The sequence below is a fragment of the Amblyomma maculatum genome, chromosome 3 (assembly GCF_055883805.1).
Source record: "Amblyomma maculatum isolate TAMU_Amacu chromosome 3, ASM5588380v1, whole genome shotgun sequence".
Taxonomy (NCBI): domain Eukaryota; kingdom Metazoa; phylum Arthropoda; class Arachnida; order Ixodida; family Ixodidae; genus Amblyomma; species Amblyomma maculatum.
Window position 1 is genome coordinate 157570284 of NC_139346.1, and position 22745 is coordinate 157593028.

At 42.9% G+C, this 22745-nt stretch overlaps 2 protein-coding genes across 3 annotated transcripts in view; both read left to right on the top strand.

Annotated features, from left to right (window-relative positions):
- Positions 1-8941, top strand: part of LOC146196603 (uncharacterized) — a 51952-nt gene extending 43011 nt beyond the window's left edge. For both annotated transcript variants that reach the window (XM_084598371.1, XM_084598372.1), the window contains 4 exons: positions 1202-1280; positions 4193-4266; positions 5757-5834; positions 8765-8941. In XM_084598371.1, the coding sequence (XP_084454497.1) occupies positions 1202-1280; positions 4193-4266; positions 5757-5834; positions 8765-8881 (348 nt within the window). In that variant the 3' untranslated portion in view covers positions 8882-8941. The remainder of the gene's footprint in view (positions 1-1201; positions 1281-4192; positions 4267-5756; positions 5835-8764) is intronic.
- A 6770-nt stretch (positions 8942-15711) lies between these two features.
- LOC146196604 (uncharacterized) lies at positions 15712-22386 on the top strand. The gene is made up of 4 exons (XM_084596380.1): positions 15712-15926; positions 16712-16782; positions 20163-20249; positions 21997-22386. Exons 1-4 carry the CDS (start codon positions 15884-15886, stop codon positions 22132-22134), a joined length of 339 nt encoding a protein of 112 aa, XP_084452506.1. The 5' UTR covers positions 15712-15883; the 3' UTR covers positions 22135-22386.
- The last annotated feature ends 359 nt before the right edge of the window (positions 22387-22745 follow it).

The following is a 22745-nucleotide window of genomic DNA, read 5'->3' on the forward strand; positions in this document are numbered from 1 at the left end:
CACTTTTCGCTTATTGATTAGCTTTGATATCTCTGCCAGTCCTATGCGGTTTGTTGGGTTGGAGGATTTCATACTGTGGCGTTTCTTAAACAAATCTTTCGTCTCCTTAGCTACTTTATCGGTATAATCTCTAGCAATTCTACCGCCTACATCTACCACGCACTCAGTAATGATATCTCTGAAATTATTTTTCACTGCCTCTAGTCTAAGGTCGGCTTCCACGGTTAGCACTGAATATCTGTTCTGCAGCGAGAAGCTGAATTCTTCTGCTTTTCCCCTTACCGCCAATCCTTTGATGGACTTCTTCACTGGTTGGTTCCGTTCCCTCTTCAGATTTAGACTAATTCTAGACCTTATCATCCCGTTGTCACTGCATCGCACTTTCCCGATTACCTCCACGTCCTGCATGATGGCGGGGTGAGAACACAGTGTGAAGTCAATTTCATTTTAGTCTCCCCGTTGGGGCCTTTTCATTACCACTTCCGGTTCTTCCGTTTACTAAAGAAGGTATTCATGATTCGCAAGTTATTTCGTTCAGCGAACTCAACTAATACCTCCCCCTGATATTCATTAACCCAATGCCATAGTAGCCCACTGCCTGCTCTCCAGCTTGCTTTCTGCCTACCTTTGCATTGGAGTGGCCTATCAGAACAGTATACTATGTTTTTCTTTCCGCATTGCCAATTCTACATCTTCGTAGAAGCTTTCGACTGCTCGGTCGTCATGACTACAAGTAGGCGCGTATGCTTGTACAACATTAAGTTTATATCGCTTTTTAAGCTTAATTACGATTCCTGCTACCCTCTCATTATTGCTATAAAATTCATCTATATTATCGGCTATATCCTTATTCACAAGGAATCCTACTCCTGGTTCTCGTCTCTCCAGTAAACCTCGATAACACAGTAAATGGCCGTCTTTCAGTACAGTATATGCCTCATTCGGCCTCCTCACCTCGCTCAGCCATATCATATCTCATTTCATACCCTCTAGTTCCTCTAACAGCACCGCTAAACTGGCCTCACCAGCTAAAGTTCTTGCATTAAACGTTACCAGAGTCAGTTTCCACTGTGATAACATTGTAATGTAATATATTATTAGCGTGGCATATAGTGTTTAATAATTCAAGTGTGTAAAGCATTTTTATTACTTTTGGGATAGGAAATTAATGTTGTTTTTGCAATTATCCTTTCTTTTTCAGTTGTCCTATAAATTCGGAATCGGTGGTTATTTACTAAGAGAAGTCGGGATATGCTATGAAGGGGAATGCAGACATCGCCGTAAGAACGTTTTCATTTGAACTGAAAAGCGTAGCAAATATTGAAAGATTTTTGATATGCTTAGCTATGCCGAAATAAACAAATTTGACTTTTTTTTATTTGTGGCAATGATTGTAAGAAGAAATAATTTATATCAGTCACTTCCTACCTTCTATCAATGTACAAATTTGAATCTAATCGCTGCACGCAATGTTTAAATGCTTATGAGGGTTGTGATGCTGTTGCTTATGGCATTTTAGGGTGAGGTGTAGTCTGGCATAAGATATGGGATGCAAGTTACAAAAACGCTTGGCTGATATCGAGCACTTGGGCTTCTTTAACGTGCACTGAGATCTAATGGTATAAGGGCGCCTAGAGTTTTTCTTCTGACAAAAACCGGCTGCCTGGGCCGAGACTGAGCCCTAGTCCTTTGGCTCAGCATTCGAACCTTCTAACGGCTGAGTCACCGCTATAGGTCGGTACTGCTGCTTCGTGAAAACAGTACACGCGTAATAAAAATAGAAAGCCCACTTTTCGTCCGTTTTGTTCAAGAAGTGCGAATAAATCTGGTCGTGGTGATTACTTTTGCTTCTCCCAAGTTTAGCCACTACTTTCAAAATGGGCTAAGTAACTTAAATGGAATTTAGTCAAAACCATTTGAGGTAAAAAAAGAACTGGATTTTATGTTTGTTTTCTCCACAAAAATAGAGAATTTAATTTTTTTTTTTTTTTTTTTTTGGGGGGGGGGGGGGGCAAGTGGTGATGTTCCTTTTTTTTTTTGCGCCAGATTATGTTTCAGTCCGTTCTGTAGCGGCCTTGCGATGCGTTTCGGTGGAGGCAAAACGGAGAAACGTCCGTGTGCTGTGCGATGGCAGTGCACGTTAAGGACCCCAGGTGGTCGAAATTACTCTGTAGCCCTCTACTACGGCTCCTATTTCTCTCTTTCCTTTTTCTCTCCCACCTTCCTCCAGACGGTTCAGGTGTCCAGAGAAAAAAGCGCGAAAGCTACAGCGCATTTCCTTTCCTGTAAACCAACTTATTTATATAACACTCACACCAAGCTGATAATTGATCATTGATAAATGGTTCACAGGAAGGGAAAGGCGCAGTATCTGTCACACTTCTGTCTGTGGACACCTGAACCGCGCCGTAAGGGAAGGGAGGAAGATGGGAGGTAAAGTGGAAAGAGAGAAAGAGGAGCCCTCACACCAAGCTCCCAATGTATTTCTGATTTAATTTTAATTGGATGACATAAAAAGAAAGGCGCAGTATCTGTGACACTTCTTAGTGGTGACCTGAACAGTGTTGCCTTAACAGCGCCGTAAGAGACGGGAGGAAGGCGAGAGTGAATGAGGAAAGAGGTTCCGCAGTGCCCACAAAAGCAGGTACTATTTCTCGTATTCCTGCATCTTGTTGGCAGTGGTAATTGGCAGAGTGGAAGGTGAAGATCCCAAAAAGTTCCGTGGTCCCAATATTGCCTCTTAGTTTGACTGCATGAGAGCTGGAGTAATTCATTTGAGGTTTCAAGCAAGAAACGAAAGCAGGGAAAAGAGGGGCCACAAACGTTGTCGTCGCAGCAATGACATCAATTCAAACACCACACAGAAGGTTCCAGATATTCTTACGCCGGAAATGTTTTGGGCAGCCACTGCGGTCACAATATGTCTGGTTTGTTTAAAAGCAGGGGAAAGGTTTATCATTTTTACACCTTCTCTACGTATTACAAGCGATCTAGACTGGCACTGGTTTCAACATAGTAAGCCGGTACTGGTTTCAAAATGGAAGATTGGATAATTACCAATGCATAGGGCACGTCTTACAACGCCTGTTAAAAACATGCAAGGACTGTTGAGAAATATGTCAGTGTATTTAAGGAGCATTTGCTTTGGTTCATGTTTGGTCATGATTAAACACGGATTCTTTGGTTATACATCATGTCACCGTACCAACTTGCCCAGATGTATCTTCTATTACGGATTTTTTCATAGCGGAACACACAGATCATAAAGTTAGAGGGGACAAGTGCTAACCGAGGACTGTTAATTTGAAAAGAACCACAGTGCAATATTTTAATTCTTCATCGAAATAAACAATCAAAACATATCACACTGCTATTCCTGAAAAGGTGCTCAACAGAGCAAGTGCACTGATCCAGATGTCTCACCCCCATCAATAGAATAGTCAACGATATTTCTTCTCAGCCTACTTGCCGTAGTAGAAATAGTGTTTTCCGATGTGCGACCGGCACCCAGCGTAGAAAAAAACCGCCGGTGCAAAGCGGGGAGCATTCGAACCTAGAAATTCCTCGATCGCCTGAGCCGATTACCCCACGTTTTAAACTGCAACAAACTCAATTTAGCCACGTTAACTATTCAAAGACAACCACAGAGGAAGGGGGGGGGGGGGGGGGGGTTATGTTCTCCCTGTGGTTGTCTTGTTTGCAAATATAACTGTGTAGTTAACGATTAACTACCTTAAAACCCTACCACTTTTACAATTTCCTGCACTTTGACGTGTGGCTGATGCACTGATGAACATTCACTCCGGGAAAAACATTCTTCGAGAAGCATACACGCCGTTACATCACATATGACTAAAATCTTTATAGCTGTCAATTCGCTTCGCAATCTTGAGAGTTCCCGCAGTGCTCCGGCAGATGTAAGTTGTCACCGTTAGCAGCTGATGGGTCATTTTAAGGTTCCTTATCATTTCCTCTGTATGAGGTTATCAGGAACAAACAAAAAGCATTTTTCCTGGCAGACGTCTCTGACGTTCTGTCTGCTTAGTGTGTGTACATGTGCATGCGCTCTCTTTGGAATAAATTAGCGCTTATTCCGCCTACCTACACTTGCTGCGTGTTACACTGTGAAGTAATCCACCTTTGATCTCCGGCATAACAGGTTGCAGTTACCGTCTTTTTTATACTATTTCAGCGCCAGACAGACCACCTGATTACAAATTTAAGAAGAAAGAATGCCAGGTTATAGACGTGCAAATTACGCCCGAGGTGAGCATCAGCCTTATTTGCATTTCTTATTATAAGAAAAAGTCACTCCGACTGCTCCGCAATAGGGGGAAAACTAAAGTCGTTAAATTTAAACCTAACCAATGAAAATAGCCCGAGTATCGGTTAACACATCATAATCTGCAATGCTTTTTCTTATGAAGATTAACCAGTACACTAACGAAAAACACAGTCTTGTTATAACCAGCAAAAGAAAAAAAAAAGCTTTTGCCGCACACCATATTTACTTTTGCAGTTCAGGGTAGAAGGTGCAAAGTAGCTTTTTTATTTGCATTAGCTCAGGCGATGCTAAGCTATTTTAGTAAACGCACTATACTATGACCATTCGTTTATCCGGATTTCAGAAAAAGAGCAATAAAAGAGCGCCTAAAGCAGTAAAAGCTTGTCTTGAAGCGCATGTGATATGAGTTCAACTGCATTGAAAAATAAAAATATATATACTATAGCATATATATGGGCAAGGGCAGAGCACGTGTATGGGCCTCCCTCCCCAAATTGGGACCTAATATGAAAAGGAAATATCGGCTAAAGTCGGCTGCTTTACCTCGAGCTCTTTCCTTGAAGAGCTGCCAGATGATGGCAGATGTCTGCTTCTATCACTGCTATCATTTTCCAGCAAGCTTTAAATTTAGTCATTTTAAATGCAATAGACACGACAAAGAGTGACTGCATTTGTGATGCTGATAGCTATGACAGCCGGAGCAGCGGCGACAGTGACAATGATAAACAACCTCAAAGCTATCTGCAACCGGGTGCCAGAGATAGCTTCAAACTCCATTGTACAATAAGGAACTTTCCGCTGACTATCGCTTGCAAATCAAACTGAAAAATTCTCCTGTATAGATAATAACTGCAACCATACGTATGAAAAAAAAAAGCACTGATTTTACCCACAAATATATGGTATCACGGTAAAATCTTTTTCTTCTGGGCGCTAATCATTATGGTTGAACATTGCCTTCTTATCAAACTTGTACTCATAACAAAATTTTATGCATCAGTGTGGGAACTACAGTATGGGACATTTAATCACGTGTCAAATAGGATAAGTAATATTTGAGACAAATTACAATAAAGGGGTGAATAGTTTTTTCGCATTCATTGCTGGAGATGGGACGACGCTTCGGGGCTGACGTTTCGTACTTGAAATGTGGTCAAAAGATTTAGCTGCCGGAGACGTGCTAGTTTAATATATAGTAGCGGTTTAGTGGACACCCGCTCCGCGTGTGCAGTGGCAAATGTGGGGCCAAGTGTGATCACTACGCGCGCGTATAGGAGGCGTCCGGTAAACCAGTATATGTCTACGCTAGGAATACGGTAGTACGTTTCCTCTATGCTTAATGTCTCTATCTTTTCATATTTTATAGCGCTTACTGCCACTGAGAAGAGCCCTGATTGGCTTACGTAGAACGAGACAGTTCTTTCACTTAAATATGAACATTTCACTGTACAACATCCGAATTTTCTTTCAGCTGACTGTAGCTGGCGCCTGTTCGTCTACGTGCCGACGTTACGAGGTCGAAGCACGCCCCAACGGAACATTATGCCTCGTAAGTCAGTTCAGTAAGATTACTGTCAGCCGACAACGAGAGCCTTTTTGCTATTCTAGCAACACTGAAGAGAGCGCAGGAGTTCTGGAAACTACGATCGATTATGAGGTCTCTGACTCAAAATTAACAAGAACCGTTGCAGCCATTGTTGCTGCACGATTTCAGGAGGACATTCAATGAGTAAAGAAATTAGGTGCAGTTGAGATCAACAGTACTTGTACATACATGTATGGAGTTTTTCCTTGACCCCGACGTAGCTGCTCCACTGTTATGGCCGATTGCTTTGTAGCGTAGTGAGGCTTTTCAATTAAAACTGAGCTAAGTGGGATTTTATTAAACATTTTAGCCGTTGGTTTCAGAGACTCTTGAGCATGACTTAGTGTAGAGATTGCGGAATAACAAAAAAAGACTCCTGCGCTAAAGTGTTAAAAGAGGCGACTACTAATATTCTGCCGCCTCGGGAAGGAACAGCAGTTTACGTTAGGTAGCGAAGCACTGGATGTAGTGGGCGAATATGTCTACTTAGAACAGGTAGTAACCGCAGATCCGGACCATGAAAGGGAAATAACAAGAAGAATAAGATTGGGCAAGCACTCGCAGAGTGTGGCTAGCAGCTTACCGGTATCGCTCAAGAGGAAAGTATTCAACAGTTGCATCTTACCTCTACTCACCTATGAGGCTGAAACGTGGAGGCTAACCAAGAGGGTCCTTAAGCTGAGGACAACGCAGAGGGCTGTGGAACGAAAAATGGGAAGGGTAACATATTAAGATATAGGAAGCGTGCAGACTGGGCAGAGAGATAACTCAGGTTACCGACATTCTAGTGGAAATTAAGAAGAAGAAATGGGCATGGGCAGGACATGTAGTGCGAAGAGAGGATAACCGATGGTCGCTGAGGGTAACAAACTGGATTCCAAGGGAAGGAAAGCGTAGCAGGGGCGGCAGAAAGTTAGGTGGGCGGATGAGATTAAGAAGTTCGCAGGGGTCAAGTGGATGCAGTTAGCACAGAACCGGGTTAAGTGGAGAAATATGGGAGAGGCCTTCGCCCTGCCGTGGGTATAGTCAGTCTGATGATGATGTAGATGATGATGATGAACGGATTTTCTCGGCCCAGTCGTATTGCATACATGTTTATAACTCCTATTACACCTATGACCTTGCAATTATTTGACGTCTCAAATACAATTTAGTTATTCTTGTTAGCGAAAAGTCCGTGTTCTTAATGTGGTTAGAATTCAAACGAAAGATTATATCGGTCTAGCCGCTGCTTGATTCAGTGGAGTTACTTGCGTCAAACCGCGAAAGTTTCTTGTTTCAGGTTCAGAAGGACTATCTCAGTTTTCTTCAGGGTACTGGGAGGTTGTGTGCCAGTAATTAATTCGCATTTGTTGGGTCCTTACTGTTGATGATCAAAAATATCAGTAAGGTGCCTATTTATATTATCCTTTTTAAAGTTCTCGTGTGTCCAAAAGAAAAATAAATCATTACACACACACTATACCTTTCCTCTGATGTCTTGAGCACAGCTATTACGCTTGTTTACTGTTTCATCCTCATCTCGAGGTAATAGGAGTCATCGGGAGCTGCGTAATGCACTTAGGTCTTTATTGGCGAGGCGAAGTTCACTTAGACAGATTTATATGACACCCTGAAGCATGGATATCGGATATACTTCTCAGCTCTCTGTAGGCATTTTTGGTAAAGCGCCGAATATGTCGCATTAAAGAAGCACATTCATATACTTATGTGCGCCTTTGTATTTATCTTGAAACATCGAAAGGACTTTCGTGATGCTCGGGAAAACCTATTGCGTTCGGTAAATTCCGGTGTATCAAGACAGAGTGAGTCAGGTGTACACGTCTGTTTTCGAGTGTAACGCCACTTCTCGCATGCAAAGCTCAGTGTCATGTCGTTTCGCATGAGTGACATTGAAAGCCTGCACCCAACCACGTGACTCACCGTTAGCAGAGCGATGGAAAAACCGGTCGCAGGTCGTTGGGCTGTGAATCGAAGGCGCCAGGCCGAATCTGACCAACCCTGCAGATGTTGTGCGCCGTTCAATATTTGGACATATGAAAAAAAAAAAAAAAATCGCGGAATGCAAAGAATGTGTGACCTTGCGGTAATAAAGTGTTGGTGTCCACCCAATGGTGAGACAGATACTGCACCTTCCTTTACACAAAGCTAACTTAGGCGTCCAATTTGTCGTAGTAGCTTTCCACCCTTTTAAACCTGTTTCTCGCACTCACATTTTCAGTGTTGTTCTTTTTATTGTTAAACAAATGTGCTTTACTGTGTACTTTCGGTATTGTAACATGCTCATTTTAGGTATTTTTTTCCGTTATTGCCCCCCCCCCCCCCCTGCTATAATGCCCCTGGGCGCTGCAGGTACTTGTATAAATAAAATAAATAAATAAAGAGAAAATACAAATAAAATTGCATAGATGGTGTTATAGGAGCTATCGCATCTACTCTCACGGCGAAGCCTCATCGTCCCTCTAATTAAAACCTACAAACCATGCATAATCATACTTAAAGCAGCTTGAATTCGCATAACAAGATTCAAGGCATGCTTAAACCCCTGAATGTTTTGGAACAAGAACCTCTTAATTGGAAGGCCTCAGTTCTTCCTAAGAAGAGCTGCGCGGATATTCTCTTCCGCAGACTTTACCTCAAACTATTAATGTGCATTTGCATCTTTTTGGAACAATCTACCAAAATTCTGAGCAAAAAAAAAAAAGAAATGTATATGTTTCATTTTAGAAGGACAACCGTTGCAGCAGTAGAATTTAGAAAAAAAAAACTGCGCAAAACGAGCACTCGAAGAACACGTGCAATTTCGCAAACAAGGTCATTTTTTCTTCTAGTGATCTAAATAGAGTGTATTGCTGTTTGTTTCGTTAACAATATGTTACTTTGCTTTGTTACAGCTCCAGTACACGCAAACTACATACCATGGAGTACGAAAGAAGCAAACGCTGCAAATCGGCGAATGCTGGAACGGCAAATGCAAGTACTCCGCTAACAGCTTCGATATAACAATATGAAATTTCAAGATCAACTCTACGCCAACAAGTGAACAAAATAAAAGATACCCCAATAATTTACTCGATGCTGCTATCTCAGCAAACTTATTTCTCCTTGGTAACAGCGTTAGTAGCTTCTACTTGCGGTTCCCAATACAGATATTCGTTTGCGTGCATGCCCTTCGCTACTCGAGCGTTCACTAATACCTTAACCCGTGCCTCTACTATCTCACGCATTCTGATTAACATGCCTTTGTGAGCTCTCACACTATGGAAAGGACCACCAGTCGTTCATATGTAAAGTTCTGTTTTAACAAAACCGCACGAATGTGTCTGTCACAGGATCCAAGGGTCATCCGGGCGCGATTTCCATCTCACCATCTCATCTCAAAGGAACTGGCTGAGTTGGCAGTTCTTATCAATTCGGCCATGTTAGGTGGCCTCGTAAAGTTACACAACCCGACCACCACTCAATGCCCCGTTTTGTTTCCCGCCAGCTGACACCGGCATGGGATTCCCGTCTTTCTTCGCTCACAATGTCTACGCCGGGTTTTCTGGAAAATGGGGTTTATAACGCTATCGCATTATTGCTTCAGAGCCCAGGTTTTAAACACCCGTTCCTGAATTGAGAGGCGTCTATATTGACGAGGTGTAATCTCTGGACAACTCTAGGGTGGTCCAAGAATATATCCTACCACAGCTAGCACTGGCCAACCTGGGGCACAAGGTTCTGTTCGGCATGTTGCAACGCGTCATGGTCATCCGGATCACAGACGTCTAGGACAGTCTTGTAAATGGCATCGTTAGGATTCCGAGAAGGCTCCTAACGCTACTTCGTCCTATATATGTATACACTTAAAGGTGCCCGGTAAGTGTCGGAACAGATGGGGTGACCATACGGGAACCCTATCTATTCCATGTATCTCGAGTGTCCCGGGCTCATCTCGTTCCTCTCTATCGTAACTCCTCCCGCCGCTGCGTTGACCTCGAGAAACACTTGTGCAGAGTTCTCCAGAACAAACCGTTGGTCCAGGAAGTCGAACATATGCTCCCTTCGTTTCTCCGGCCACGAGGCTTCATTAACCACAATCAAGGACTAGGAAAGTAATTTAACAGCGTTTGTTCCAGGGATAGCTAGTTCGTGTTTTCAAGGCATAATCCTCTTTAGCGCAACTAGAAAAAAATATAGGAAAGAAAGAACTCGAAGAACGAGTATGTGTGAAGAATGAAGTGCGTTCTGTAACTGTATAGATACCTAGATGAGTCTCTAAATTTGTTTGCTTCATTACAGTTCAAAATCAAGCACGTAAAGAGTAGCGCTCAAATTTCACGTTAGTGAATATCGTAATCATCGGTGTATATTTTCTTCTGGTGCATAACTTTTCGCAGCACGCGGTGTCAATGATCGTGCAGGCGAATGTTTCAAGCTTCCTTTCCAGGCGTCTAGCACTGTTTCCAAGAAATGCGTCGTGTCGTACAGGTTTTAAGTACCTGCTGTATTGAACGGTAGGACATATCATGCACGTCCAGAAAAAAGATATCGCTTTTCAAAAACAGGAATTTAAGTCGAACATCGCGAAGTTCTAGCTAGGTTTTGCATAGGATGTTATGTCCAGTGCTGTAGTTTTTTTTCCTTTTGTCGTGAAGGAATATATTATTTAAAATAAGACCTAACTGGTTTTTGGTCACGGAAATATCATCATATTATGAATAAAACAATTAAATATAATCATAGATATATTTAGAATAGGGCTACGATTCTGTTATTGTGGTGAATGCATGCTCTCGCGACCCTTTCATGCTAGCTGAAGCAACAAGTTACAGATATGCACCTACAGTTTTACTCTCAGATCTTTCTGTCCCGCCGGGGTGGTGCAGTGGTAAGACGCCCGACTACTGTGCCGGAGTACCCGGGTTCGAACCCGACCAGCGGCGGCTGCGTTTCGATGGAGGCGAAAAGCAAGGCGTCCGTGTACTGTGCGATGTCAGCGCACGTTAAAGATCCCTAGGTTCCGTAGCCCTCCACTACGGCTCCCCTTTCTCTCTTTCCATTTTCATTCCCACCTTCATCCCTTCCTTTACGGCGCGGTTCAGGTGTCCACATAGCAAGTGTGACAGATACAGCGCCTTTCCTTTCCTGTGAACCAATTATTTTATTATTTATTAAATAATAAGAAGATAGTAACCATTTACTGCTTAATGTATCGTATTTACCAAAAGTATCCAGGTTACATTGTTTGCTTCTCATTCCCAGTGTAGTGTCGTTACTACTTTTCTAGAGATCACAAGGTTTTAAATAAAAAAAACAAAAAGAACAGGAGAAGCGTTACCTTCCCTTACTGGGATTTATAGCTTGAGGGATGGTATAACAACCTCACTCTGTGCCTGAGGAGCGAGCCATGGAGACTTGTTTCTTTTCGCAAAGAGGGCGCACTTGCAGGTGTCATCTTGACTCCAATCAGACGGTAAAAATATTTAGAAATGTTGGGTCACTAAGGCGGCAGTCTTGCTAAGGAGAGCTCGATCATTTTAATTGTGAATTTAGCAAGAGTGCTTCTGCTTACTATTACTGCTTGTACTCTGCTTGTATTACTATTACAAGACATGCTGGGCTAGCCTCTGAGATAGGATGTGTGATGCCTCATAGATTTCACGATAAACATCAAGTGATCAATAATGCTTAATAACACCCTTGTTACAATGGCGTTTTCAACGGCAGTTCAGATGAACGCCGGTTGAACGGAATTTTGTGGTTTTACATGAAAGCGTCATCTTCATTTGAGACCTCGAGGAAAATTCAATTCGACATAGGTCAGCGGTCACAGTTGAACAGCTCAACTGAGAAGATATCAGCCGGGCATCTACTTCTATGGGTGCATAATACTATAGGCCGATGCATCATACACAGCAATGCAGGAAGTTACCGCAGTTTAGTCCCTCCCATCCGCATTTTAACTCATGCGCAACCCCCCCCCCCCCCTTTTTTATTGTTTTTTTTTTCTTTTTGTGCCTTGGAGCTTAAAGCGATATACTGTGGCGCAATTGCTTCCTTTCCGCTTGTACCCACTTTCAATACTGTTCGTATTTACAATGATTTCCTCACCGCCCTGAAATAGCTCAAGGCTGTTCGGCTCACGTTCCAAATTACACAACGTTCACCAGCAGGCTAGCGTCCTTAGCTTGCTGACCTGCAGATTAGCGGTACGGTAGCGATTTCGTTACCGTCATCGCGCTCGCTTTAACAACGCGAGCCACAGCCAAAGCCGAAGCCGCCAGCAAAGCCATGCTGTGCAAGTCACTATATCTGTAAAGAAAATGAATGTGGCGCTCCAGAAGCAAAACGAGAAAAGAAATGTAATAAAAATCAAGACCAAAACTATCGCAAACCAGATGAGCGCGTCTTTCTCCTATGACGACAGGCAGAATGCTTCTCGTCAGAGCTAGACATTTTTCACGCGCTGTGCTGTTCGCATCTAATTTGACGACAATAATAAAGGCTTTGTCAAAAGTTAAGATCCCAGATGGTCTGCTTCCTAGCTATGTAGTGACACTTTTTTGGATTTCATGGAAGTCATTCCCGTTGTAGAGGGTAGGAAAAAAAATCTTAAATTCGAAGGATTTGGAATACTGGGAATGCATTATGAGCCACACGGTGGGGCTCAGAAGCAAACCCCTGGGATCTAAATGTTTGACAAAGACTACGTTTTCCAAGACCTAGATGTCCAAGACCAAGACCTAGGAACAGTTTCCTGTCTATGCTTGGCTAACAGTTATAGCGCTGCTCCACAACAAAGAGAAGATTTTTCGTGCGGTAGTATATTCCTCATTAGGGCAATTTTCACTAAATGCAGCGCAGCCATCGCAAACAGCTACAAAACTGGAAAAAAGGAAACCGACACGATCCATGAGGACATTAGGAATTCCTCGATAATCGGAAATAAAATATGTACGTGTATGGAAATAAATGCTTTTCATAATTCGATTTTCTTCGCGTCTTTTCCTTATTGAGAACAATGCATTTTGTGTGGCGAATACCAGAAGGGTGGTCTACATACCGCCTAATCATGACTTTCTTCAGCTCATTTCAAATACAGTTAAATTAGCAAAACTTGGCTGTCTCCCTGCACTGCAAAGCTCATAGTCTTTTCACCAGGTTACGTGGAATTATGGAAAGATAGATGCTCACGAGGCGTTACTACTTAAGCGAGTTTTACTTAATAGTGTCTCTCGAATAAAATTTTAATGCTGTAGACCATTGATAATGAAGTACAGGCACTCTAGTGTATATTTATAAAGAAGCAGTGTTCTGTTTAGATCTGGCATATGTATCGACTGCCTAATGATAGCTCTGAAGTGTGGAAACATAAGTACACATATAAGCAGCATCCCATACAAGGCAGCAAAAGAATTGTATTGATCGGCAAGTTTAATATTCGCGCATACGCCCCGCCGCGGTGATGCGCTGGTTACGGCGCTCGACTGCTGTGCCCAAATTTGCGGGATCGAGTCCCGGCCACTGGGATCTTTTCGATGGAGGCGAAAAGCTAGGCGCCCGTGTGCTGTGCGATGTCAGTGCACGTTAAAGAACCCCAGGTGGTCGAAATTTCCGGAATCCTCCACTACGGCGGCTCTCATAGCCTGAGTCGCTTTGGGACGTTAAACATCATAAACCAAACCAAACGAAGCCAAACCTTAGCAGAAAGTGTTCTCTGTATATCTCGGAGATGTAATCGATGGTATTCTAATACGCCTCATAAATAAAAATAAGAAAATAAATAAAGTCGTCCTCACATTCTCTTTGCCGTTATCTTGAACAATGCATCATTGCACAGAGGGAGCGATATCGAAAGAAATGTTACACAGGTTTACAAAATTTTGTGTGCCGTTAGGGTTATCGGTAACGGTAAGTGAACTACCATGCAAGTTCAAGAGAACATAAAAGCAGTGAAATTCTATCAAATGCCATGTTGGGTTGTGAGACGAAAAATGGCCCAAATACAGCCACCTACACTGTCAGCGATGGAGACGAAACGGTTGTGCAAAAACCTCTGAACAGATCGTAGAAAGAAGGTAGTTTGCTACTACTATTCATTCTTTCGCACTATCGAGTTTCTCTTACCTCCAATCAGAAACAATGACATGGCTGTCAGTCCTGCTATGAAAGTAGGCGGCTGGATGAGAATCAAAGAACAATTGCGGCCATTGCTGCATTTCGTACTGCCCGTCACCTTTAATTATATGTGTCTTTATCACGTGCGTGGCCCCCACTAAAGCCTAGATTTCCGCGAAAACTGAAAAACAAGATAATGCAGGAGGACAGTTAAGCTCTGCCTTAAAATGCACGAACTGACAGTTAACTGCTCCCATCCGCAGCCCAACTTGCCAATCCACTTTCGCGTAAATACACTTGTCTACTCGGTTAATTACTAACACTTAATCTGTGTATTTGTTATCTCACGAATACGCCTTATCAAACAATGCGAAGCTACCATTTATGAAAACCCACTCAGAATAGGCATCAAAACCCACTTAGCCAAACCGTCAGGCCGTACAAATGTGTATGCGTGAGCTGTAGGGGTACCATGTTTGATAGCTGCCAGCTACCCCTAGAGCCATGCCTATGAATTTTCGCTCACAGTGCTGACGCCGAAAAGCTGCGGCGCCGGAGTTTTTGAGAAAGGGGCTTTGAACGCTAACGCTTTAAAACAAGCAAACAACAAATAACAGAATAAATGTTCTTGACAGGTGTCTGAGTAACGCGTTGTGACATCTTGTCGTGCTCTGTCCATACGTAACGTGACGGCAACCTCGACGATAACGAGAAAAAGCGAGAGCGTCCATGATTACGCCAGATGTTAATGGATTTTGCACGTTTCCGGTACGAGGCACCTGCGCGCCCTTACGCTTTCAAACTCTGTGACGCACCACGGTGCAATCTACCAATGTAAGCTTGAGCAATAATGCAAGTGGTCGCTCCTGTCTTTCAGTGGAGACGATCAAAGCGGCTTATAAAAGTGCAATATCTGCACTCGTCACGTCTAAACCCTCTTTGTGGACTTGGTTACTAGCGATTTACTGACGACGATGATTGCCACTGACGTCTTCAACCGCAAAAGCTGAAGACGCCCTGACACCCTGTCGTCAGTTTCCTACGCCGCCAGGGAAACCTTCCAGAGAAAACATTCGTGACTTAAGGCACGCGTCCTTAATTAAAGCCTTTCGCCCCAGCAGAGCCAGACGCGGAGCTGACTGTCGCAATCGCGTAATGGAGGCCCTGAGGACCGGCACTGGAAAGCTCTGTGTTTCTTCCACAAATCGAAACAGAAGAGGGATGGTTAATAGGTCGTCTTTTGTCTCATTGTACTCGAGATGAATGCAGAAGGATAGCCATCGCATCCAAGTAAAGAGACATGGAAACGGAATACGAGGCGACCAGAAGAAGTCCTAGAGACGGTTACACGAGAGTAGCGTTTCTACTGCACGCTTTTCCTGCACGAATGCCAAACAAAACGCCTCGCAGCAGGCCCTTCGTTTGGATTACGTTTTCCTGCTTTATCCTCGTGTTCTTTTTTCTTTACAAGTTTTTTTTTTCTTCTTTCTTTTCATGGATGTGTTCTTTCGCCTGCATGACGCATCGCATTCAACACGTAAGGCAGGGACACTCGTGGCAGCGCCATCCGATCAAGGTCGCCCGAGTGGGCGCCTCTCTCAGCTCTCACACATCGCCGCTCTTCCTTTGAGGAAATTCCCGCCTTATTTAGGCCCCCTCTGCCTAATCTCCTCTCCTATCTCGCCGTGTATAATATTACTTTCAAACATTCTTGATAGCGTAATAGTTACTGCGACAGCGCGTTAGAGGTTAGGCACACGCATATATATGTCAGTGTTGAGGCCAACCAGCAGACACAGCGAGAGTTCTGGGATATAAAACCACAGTTCCTTGTGCTGTCCTTCTTGCTTATTAAGAGAAGACCTCGCGGCAGCAGCTTTTACTCGGCGTGCAAGATCCAGCGAACAGAGAACATGAGGTCGTCAATAGGCTGCGTCGTCGTGTTGGTTGTTTTGGGTGAGTCCTCTTTCATGCGCTTATGATGCGATGGCAACACTACAAAGTGATGAAATCTTTACGTTAGGGGCCATTATGATGCTTTATGCGATATGGTAGGAAGCAAGCTTCTAGGCCCCCATTCAGTAGAGAAAGGCGTTGATTCAGATGCGCCTCTAGTCGTCACCGAACTACGAACTATTACGAAATGATAGCGCATCGTACAACGGCTTATATAATTGGATAATACAAGACGTTTACAATAGTAAGTGAATGCAGCCGTAGCTGTCACTCTGGCAGATATTATTTACCTTCCAGCACCATGCAGAATTATAGCTGCAGAAAGCCGTGATTCGTGAATACCACTGCTGAAATACGCGTCTTTATGCGGTACAACGCGCGATTAATTGACCAAATTCGCAATGCTTCTTTTACTGAAATATGATTTGTGATTGTTCTAAGCCGAACATGACAGCTGGAGAAACAATAGCCAGTTGACCAATCCTAAAGAAACCTTGATTATAAAAAACGCGAATATGTATAGTACAAAGTCATGTGGTATATAGCTTTTATTGTATTAGATGGCATTTATGATTGCCTCATGTCATAATGTATAGTACTGCACAAATTTTCACAGGTTTAAAAGTGAGAATGTAAACATTGGGGTATCAAATATTACACGGCTGCACCAGGGCAGACAAAATGAGGCAGAGCGGTACTACTCAGTGATATTCTAGTGATTTCGTTTGAGTCCGAGGTTTTTTATTTATCTGACTCAAGTTCCTGATTCAACGATTGTCGTGCAGGAGTTCTTGTCAGTTTCACAGAAGCCATGATCACTGATGACCCGGAATGCCACCGAATGCGAACAAAAGTGGTGAGTACTATCAAGCGGCCTTGCATTTTTGTCACAGTAACCGCTTCTTTTAGAAAACCCCACTCAACTTCCTCCTCGTACTGAATCCTTATACGTAATTAATATATGTTTATTTTATATATACTTGCTTTTATTAACAAAGAAAGTTAAGCCTGTGTGTGAATTCTGCGGTGATGGGCTCACTGTAAACCACATTAGTCACATGTACAAAGCTTGAAGACCTGAGGAAAAATATATTTTACTTTATATTACAGTCAACGCATCCCATTTCATCCAGCACTGATTTTAGGAGAACATGCACTTGTTCATCCTTTACATATTTTAACGTTTTTTCAAGAAATCCACTTTTTATGCCAACTATAGTTATCTAGTCATCTAAACTTGTGCTTGGAGCATGATAGCCATAGTTGCTTATGCGCCATAAAACCCCGTATAACTTACTTATTTTATAAGAAGTTATCACTCGACACCATGCTCCCAAAGCTACATTTTATGCAAGCGATGTAGCTCAGTGAAACACCTGGTATTTTGCACATTAATCTTTACAAATTTTTTCGTACCATTCAGTATGTTTCAGAACTGCTAAACATTTAACTGCTAATCAGCAATTGCAAAACGCTGCTAGAACCCACCTTCTTTCGCGCGTGAGTTTCATCATTCAGTGATGCCAGACCGGAAAGTGGCTGCCACACCAAACTCTTGCCGAAATTTCTCCGGATTTCTTCAGGACCTAAAATTGCCATAAAATGCATTAAAATGGCGAAGAATTAGCTGTCATCGCGTGCTCACTTTATTAAAATATCTTGTTATTGAGCCCCTCATCACCATTTCGTGCTTCATAAATATCGGACAGGGACCTGAGTAGCATATCTCCCCAGACGCCCATGTGCGAATCTGTACAACTGTATCTGAAGTTTTCAGCGACGTCTTGTTACTGCATTTCGGCTTCAAATACTTGATCTGACTGAAGTACCGCTTCATCACTGCGTTTTACACTGGGCACGAAGGATCGGCCAGTGCATACAATACCAACGGGCTTTTCATCTATTAAGTGTTTAAAGTCTGGCTCCATCGGAGGGGATCCCTAGTGATTCGAGCACAAGTGAAAAGGGAAATGGAGAGAAGGAAAGCAGCTGGTGACTTGCTTCGCATATCAGTTCGTGAAAAGGGGAGAGATGATATTTTTCCGTCTTAGGCTTTAGAAACTATATGTTAATGGTCTTATTAAAACTCTGTACAAAATTGCGTAAACAATAGAGAAGAAATGTCCTGAAAACCATTGAAAAAAAAATGGCAGCCTGCTTTGTATTCATGCAGTCCTTATACATTGAGCACGGGGTGTCTCATACCCCTTTTAAATACTGGAAGGGGGGTCTCGGACCCCCTGAGATCTTCCTGACTTAGAGCCCTGCATCTATCGCTTTTTTTCATCCTAGAAAATGCCTATTCAGAATGCTGCACAATCTTCTGGACGTTTGCCGTCGCAGACGGCCTTCTCAGCTAAAGATGCATAAACGTTCTCCTTTATTGCACATCAATATAACGCCCAGGGTTTCCTCAGTGAGATAGTGAAGTGGATGTCTCAAAACAGGAAGTCGATCTTGCCGTCTGAGACAAGACTCATGGATGTGAAATCCCATATTGTCTTCAAAATCGCTTGGTTGGCTGGAAGACGCTGTTCCACCTACTTTAGCAAATCAACGAGGAAGTCTTTGCAGCGTTTATTTAACCCTTTCCCCGCAGGTTTTTTAGTTTTGACGCCATCTTTTTTCGTTGCTAGCGCCTACGTTGTCCCCTTGGCGCTACAGACACCAATAGATCGCGCAGAAGTTTACCAGGCGCGGAATCGAGCCAAGATTGAAGTCGCAGCAGCGAATGCGGCACCGGTCGACGCTCTTGATTAGGTACAAGGATAGTTGAACCATTACAATTGTCCAATTCCGTGGCGGCTACGAATAGGAGAAGACGTTTTAGAGCGCTTTCAGGAACAGAGGGTTTAAAGAACGGTTCGTAATTCTGCCCCTGGTCAACGGAGGGACTCACTGAGAAACGTCATTCCGAAAGAAGGCTATATTATATAGCTTGTTCAAAATTATTGGCTTCCCCTTTACGTGAAGCAAGTCAAAACCTTTGCACACCTTGACTAAATCAATATTCAGTGATTCGAAGTGCTAAAATTTTGTATTAGCAGCGCAGTTAGGTGATTACTTCGGCATGAATAGGTTTTCGCCAATAATCATCAAATTTTGCCTGGCGTGGTAGCTCGCCTACCTCGACATCAGGAGCTCTGAAATAATATTTCCGAAGTTCGATGGAAATTTCACCAGATGGTAACGCTGATGCCCGTATTAACAGCATGAGATACAAGCGCTTGTGCCTGAAGTGAATGGAAGAAAACTGCCTTCTGTTCATTTTTCTGAACCTTAGTCACATCGGCAAGCAAGTCGAACTTTTTTTTTAGCTCTTTGCATACATCCGGTGTATTCTTGGAAGTTGTGAGAATAACGGTTGTCACGTGAGCTTTTTCGCGGCCCTACTTATTCAAGCTCAACAAGAGCATCATCTCGAGAAAGTAGCATGAAAATATTGTTTTACAAGAATACACAAATCAAGACTTGCGTGATGTTACATCACATATAGTGGTCATTCCAGAAAGACAAAAATAAATTTTCGAAGCGCAGCATTATGCATAGAGAACACGTTCTCAGTTCTATCCAAGCTGTTCTCATGAACGTACGGCGCTGCTGGCCTTGTTCACGAAGCCCTTGGTAATCATTTTTTCACGACGCAGGCATTCGAGCGTATCGCAAAGTTTCCTTAGAACGACGCGCGTCAGTCACGCGATACCTCTCACGCCTGCAAAGGCCACCTTGATTAACATGAGACACGAAACGTTTTGCATGAGCGTCTTCCTTAGGCCAATTGTTTCCTTTCACGAAGATGTGACTGCGACAGTTCTATGTACATACATCCTGAGTCGCAGAGATTTAAATAATATTGCGTAATGCGAGTGCGTGTAGACATAAGGCATGATCGTTCATTGCGGTTTAGTTTCATCATCACGTGCTTCTCCGTCTTTTCTTTTTTCTGTTCTTTTTACACGAACACTGCATAACTCATCACACCAGCCGTACAACTTTCTTCCCTGCTTCAAGGCCTCCCTCCCTTCTATCTGAATCTCTCGACATGCGGCACTTATTGCACTCAGCTACGAATTATGTTTCACATCACTGGCATTTCCGGCAACGGTATACCCACCTCCCACTTATTAGTAGAGCTCTTTAACCAAGACGTTTCCTCGAGATTTGTGGAAGCCATTTGTCTGGACTCACAATGCAGAGGTAACATGAGGAACCTATTGTTTCTTTGCACCTATGCAGGACAAAGTGCGCAGCCACTGCGTGTACCTTTGTCACACGCCCGAAGGATACATACGGATGGGAGTAGAAGACGGCACCCCTTGCCGGGTAAGTGACACCGGAAAATTTCTTCCTGTCTTCGTAATGAGCATGTGAAAAGCTTACAGAGAATTGGGCAACGCATATCTGCGCTTATTCTGCAAGAACCGCTATCATCAAATTTAATTAAAAATGTGAAAAACTTTGCATCGGTCTTGCATCTCGGTCCTGCATCATGAATGTAGAAATTCGCTAAAAAATATAGAACATACCACACAATATTTAAGGAAAAGAATTTACACTAGTAGCTAGCGCGACTCTAGGCTTGTGTTTAAATCTCACAGTAAATCGCTTGTCTCTTGTGTCGTCCCTTCTGTATTTTTTTTACCACTGCTCTGCATTACGATTAAGTTGTAAAAAGTCGTGTCCAGGATTCTAGGAAACATTTTAGCTGTGTAATTTGGCAACTCAGGCATATTTTAAAATATTATTCCCCGTATGTTCAGGGAAATGGTCTTGACTACCGATGGGTGGTGACAGTTTGCCTTTTAAACTTTTTTTTTTTTGCGCTCGCCCCCAACTAGTTAAAACTGTCGTATAAAACAAAAGCATATTTTTGCTAATTAATAGCAAACACTAAAAGCTTGCCGAGCGAGGGTCTGCGAATATATTGATTGTAATTGTAAAGTTATAAAACGTGCGAAATAATTACTTCCAAAATCTTTTTTCTCGAAAGATGTCGAAAATGTTTGGGTATCGTAGCGCGGACTTTGTGCACGTCCAAGGAAACACGCATTTACAAAGAATTTCAGGATACGTTTTAAATTTTTAGAACACGCTTTTAGTTCAAGAGTTAAATATATTATATTTAAGTTTGTAAAGGCAACAAAAATCAATATCTTGCTTTGGGTTAGCTTCTCCATGTTACAAGGTCTTCTAGATTAGTACCGCGAAATGACGGCACAACGCAGAATAACGTATGAAGCGGCCTCCAGCTGTTATAGATTATATCGGTTGCCAACTGGGAGTATTTGAAGACAAATGTGACTTTACTGAGGACACTATTTATTCAGTATAAACTTCTATAGCCAAACTTAAAAGTAAGAACAGCAAGATATGGAGGCCAAAAGTAAGTAATCCCCTCTGTCACTTGCACATGAGCAGCGTTTCTGGTCGACAAAGCAAGCCGCAAACGGAAGTTCTGACTGTTATTTCTGGTATTTTTGCTGCACTCTAATGAGTTTCGATGACGGGCCTTCCTTTGTCAAAAAAATCACAATTCAATGTTCTCGATAGTGCTAATTGAGGTATGTGCTTTTTTTTAAGGTTTGCTGCTCTAAGGGTCATAGAGTAATTATATTCATTGAAATGGAAACCCCTAACGGAAACCTGGATTCTGAGCATAGTGTAGAATATAGTTTGTTCACTAAGACAGAGTGACGTTTTAAAGCAATGTGCAATAATTTTCGGGGGCACATGATTGGTTTATGCTTGAACTGAGGCACGTGGCAACCTCTGTATGTTTTGTTACTTCTTTTTGGCCTTCAGAAGTATATGAGTAACAAAACTAGTTCGTAATGTTTAATATCCTGATCAGTTGCCATCAAGAAGGCTTTAAATGTAGGCGAGCATGTAGTGGTTCATCGCAAATATTTCGGTGCAAAAGAACTTTTACGAAACTTTTCTGTCTCGTTCTGCTTTTGGCCAACTGATCGCACCACTTGAAAGTGTCGAATGACGCTCACGACATCTTCCAGGCGCTTTTTTCGTTCTGCATGCAGTTACTTGAACCATCCATTTTTTTTTTATTTTTCAGTATTTCTTCCAAGAAGGCGTATGCCAGCGAGGTCTGTGCCTCCTGGACAAACCCAAAAAGGGCGTTCCCGCCGAAGGCGACGGCGACGTGGACAAGAAGGCAGGCACTGCAGCGGCCAAGGACGACCAGACACCCTAATGAACGCCAACTCTAACACCGAGCGCGCCTGCGCTCGCTCCATTTAGGACGCGCATCTCACTCTTAGTTTATTTGTTGCGTTTATGTGTACCTGTGATAACTTTATACAGTTATGATAAACTCTTGACTTCAGAAAGTGGATTTTTATTTCAACTGGCGCTGCAGAGATGAGCTCTTTCTTGCCACTTGTGCTTGTTGCCTTGCTGACATACGCGTGGGAATAAAGCTATGTTTGCCTTTGCTGGAAAATAAGGGCGCGAATATGTCAGTGCACGTTAAAGAACCCCAGGTGATTGAAATTTCTGGAGTCCTCCACTACGGCGTCTCTCATAGCCTGAGTCGCTTTGGGACGTTAAACCCCACAAACCAAACCAAACCTATTATTGTAAATATAAGAAACTGAGTGCAGTCTGTAGAAAGGAAGTAGAGCTCAGGTCTGCCTTCCGCGCGCACGTGCAAAGGCCTTAAAACTGCGCTTTTGCTTAAATGTTGCTCTCAGGGAAGCAGTGACGTTCAAAAGGGCTTTTTTATGACATAGATTTACACGTTTTGGCACTATTTCTGTAATTTAGAAATCGTGAGTGCAGAAAGCAATGAAATTGGCATTCCTC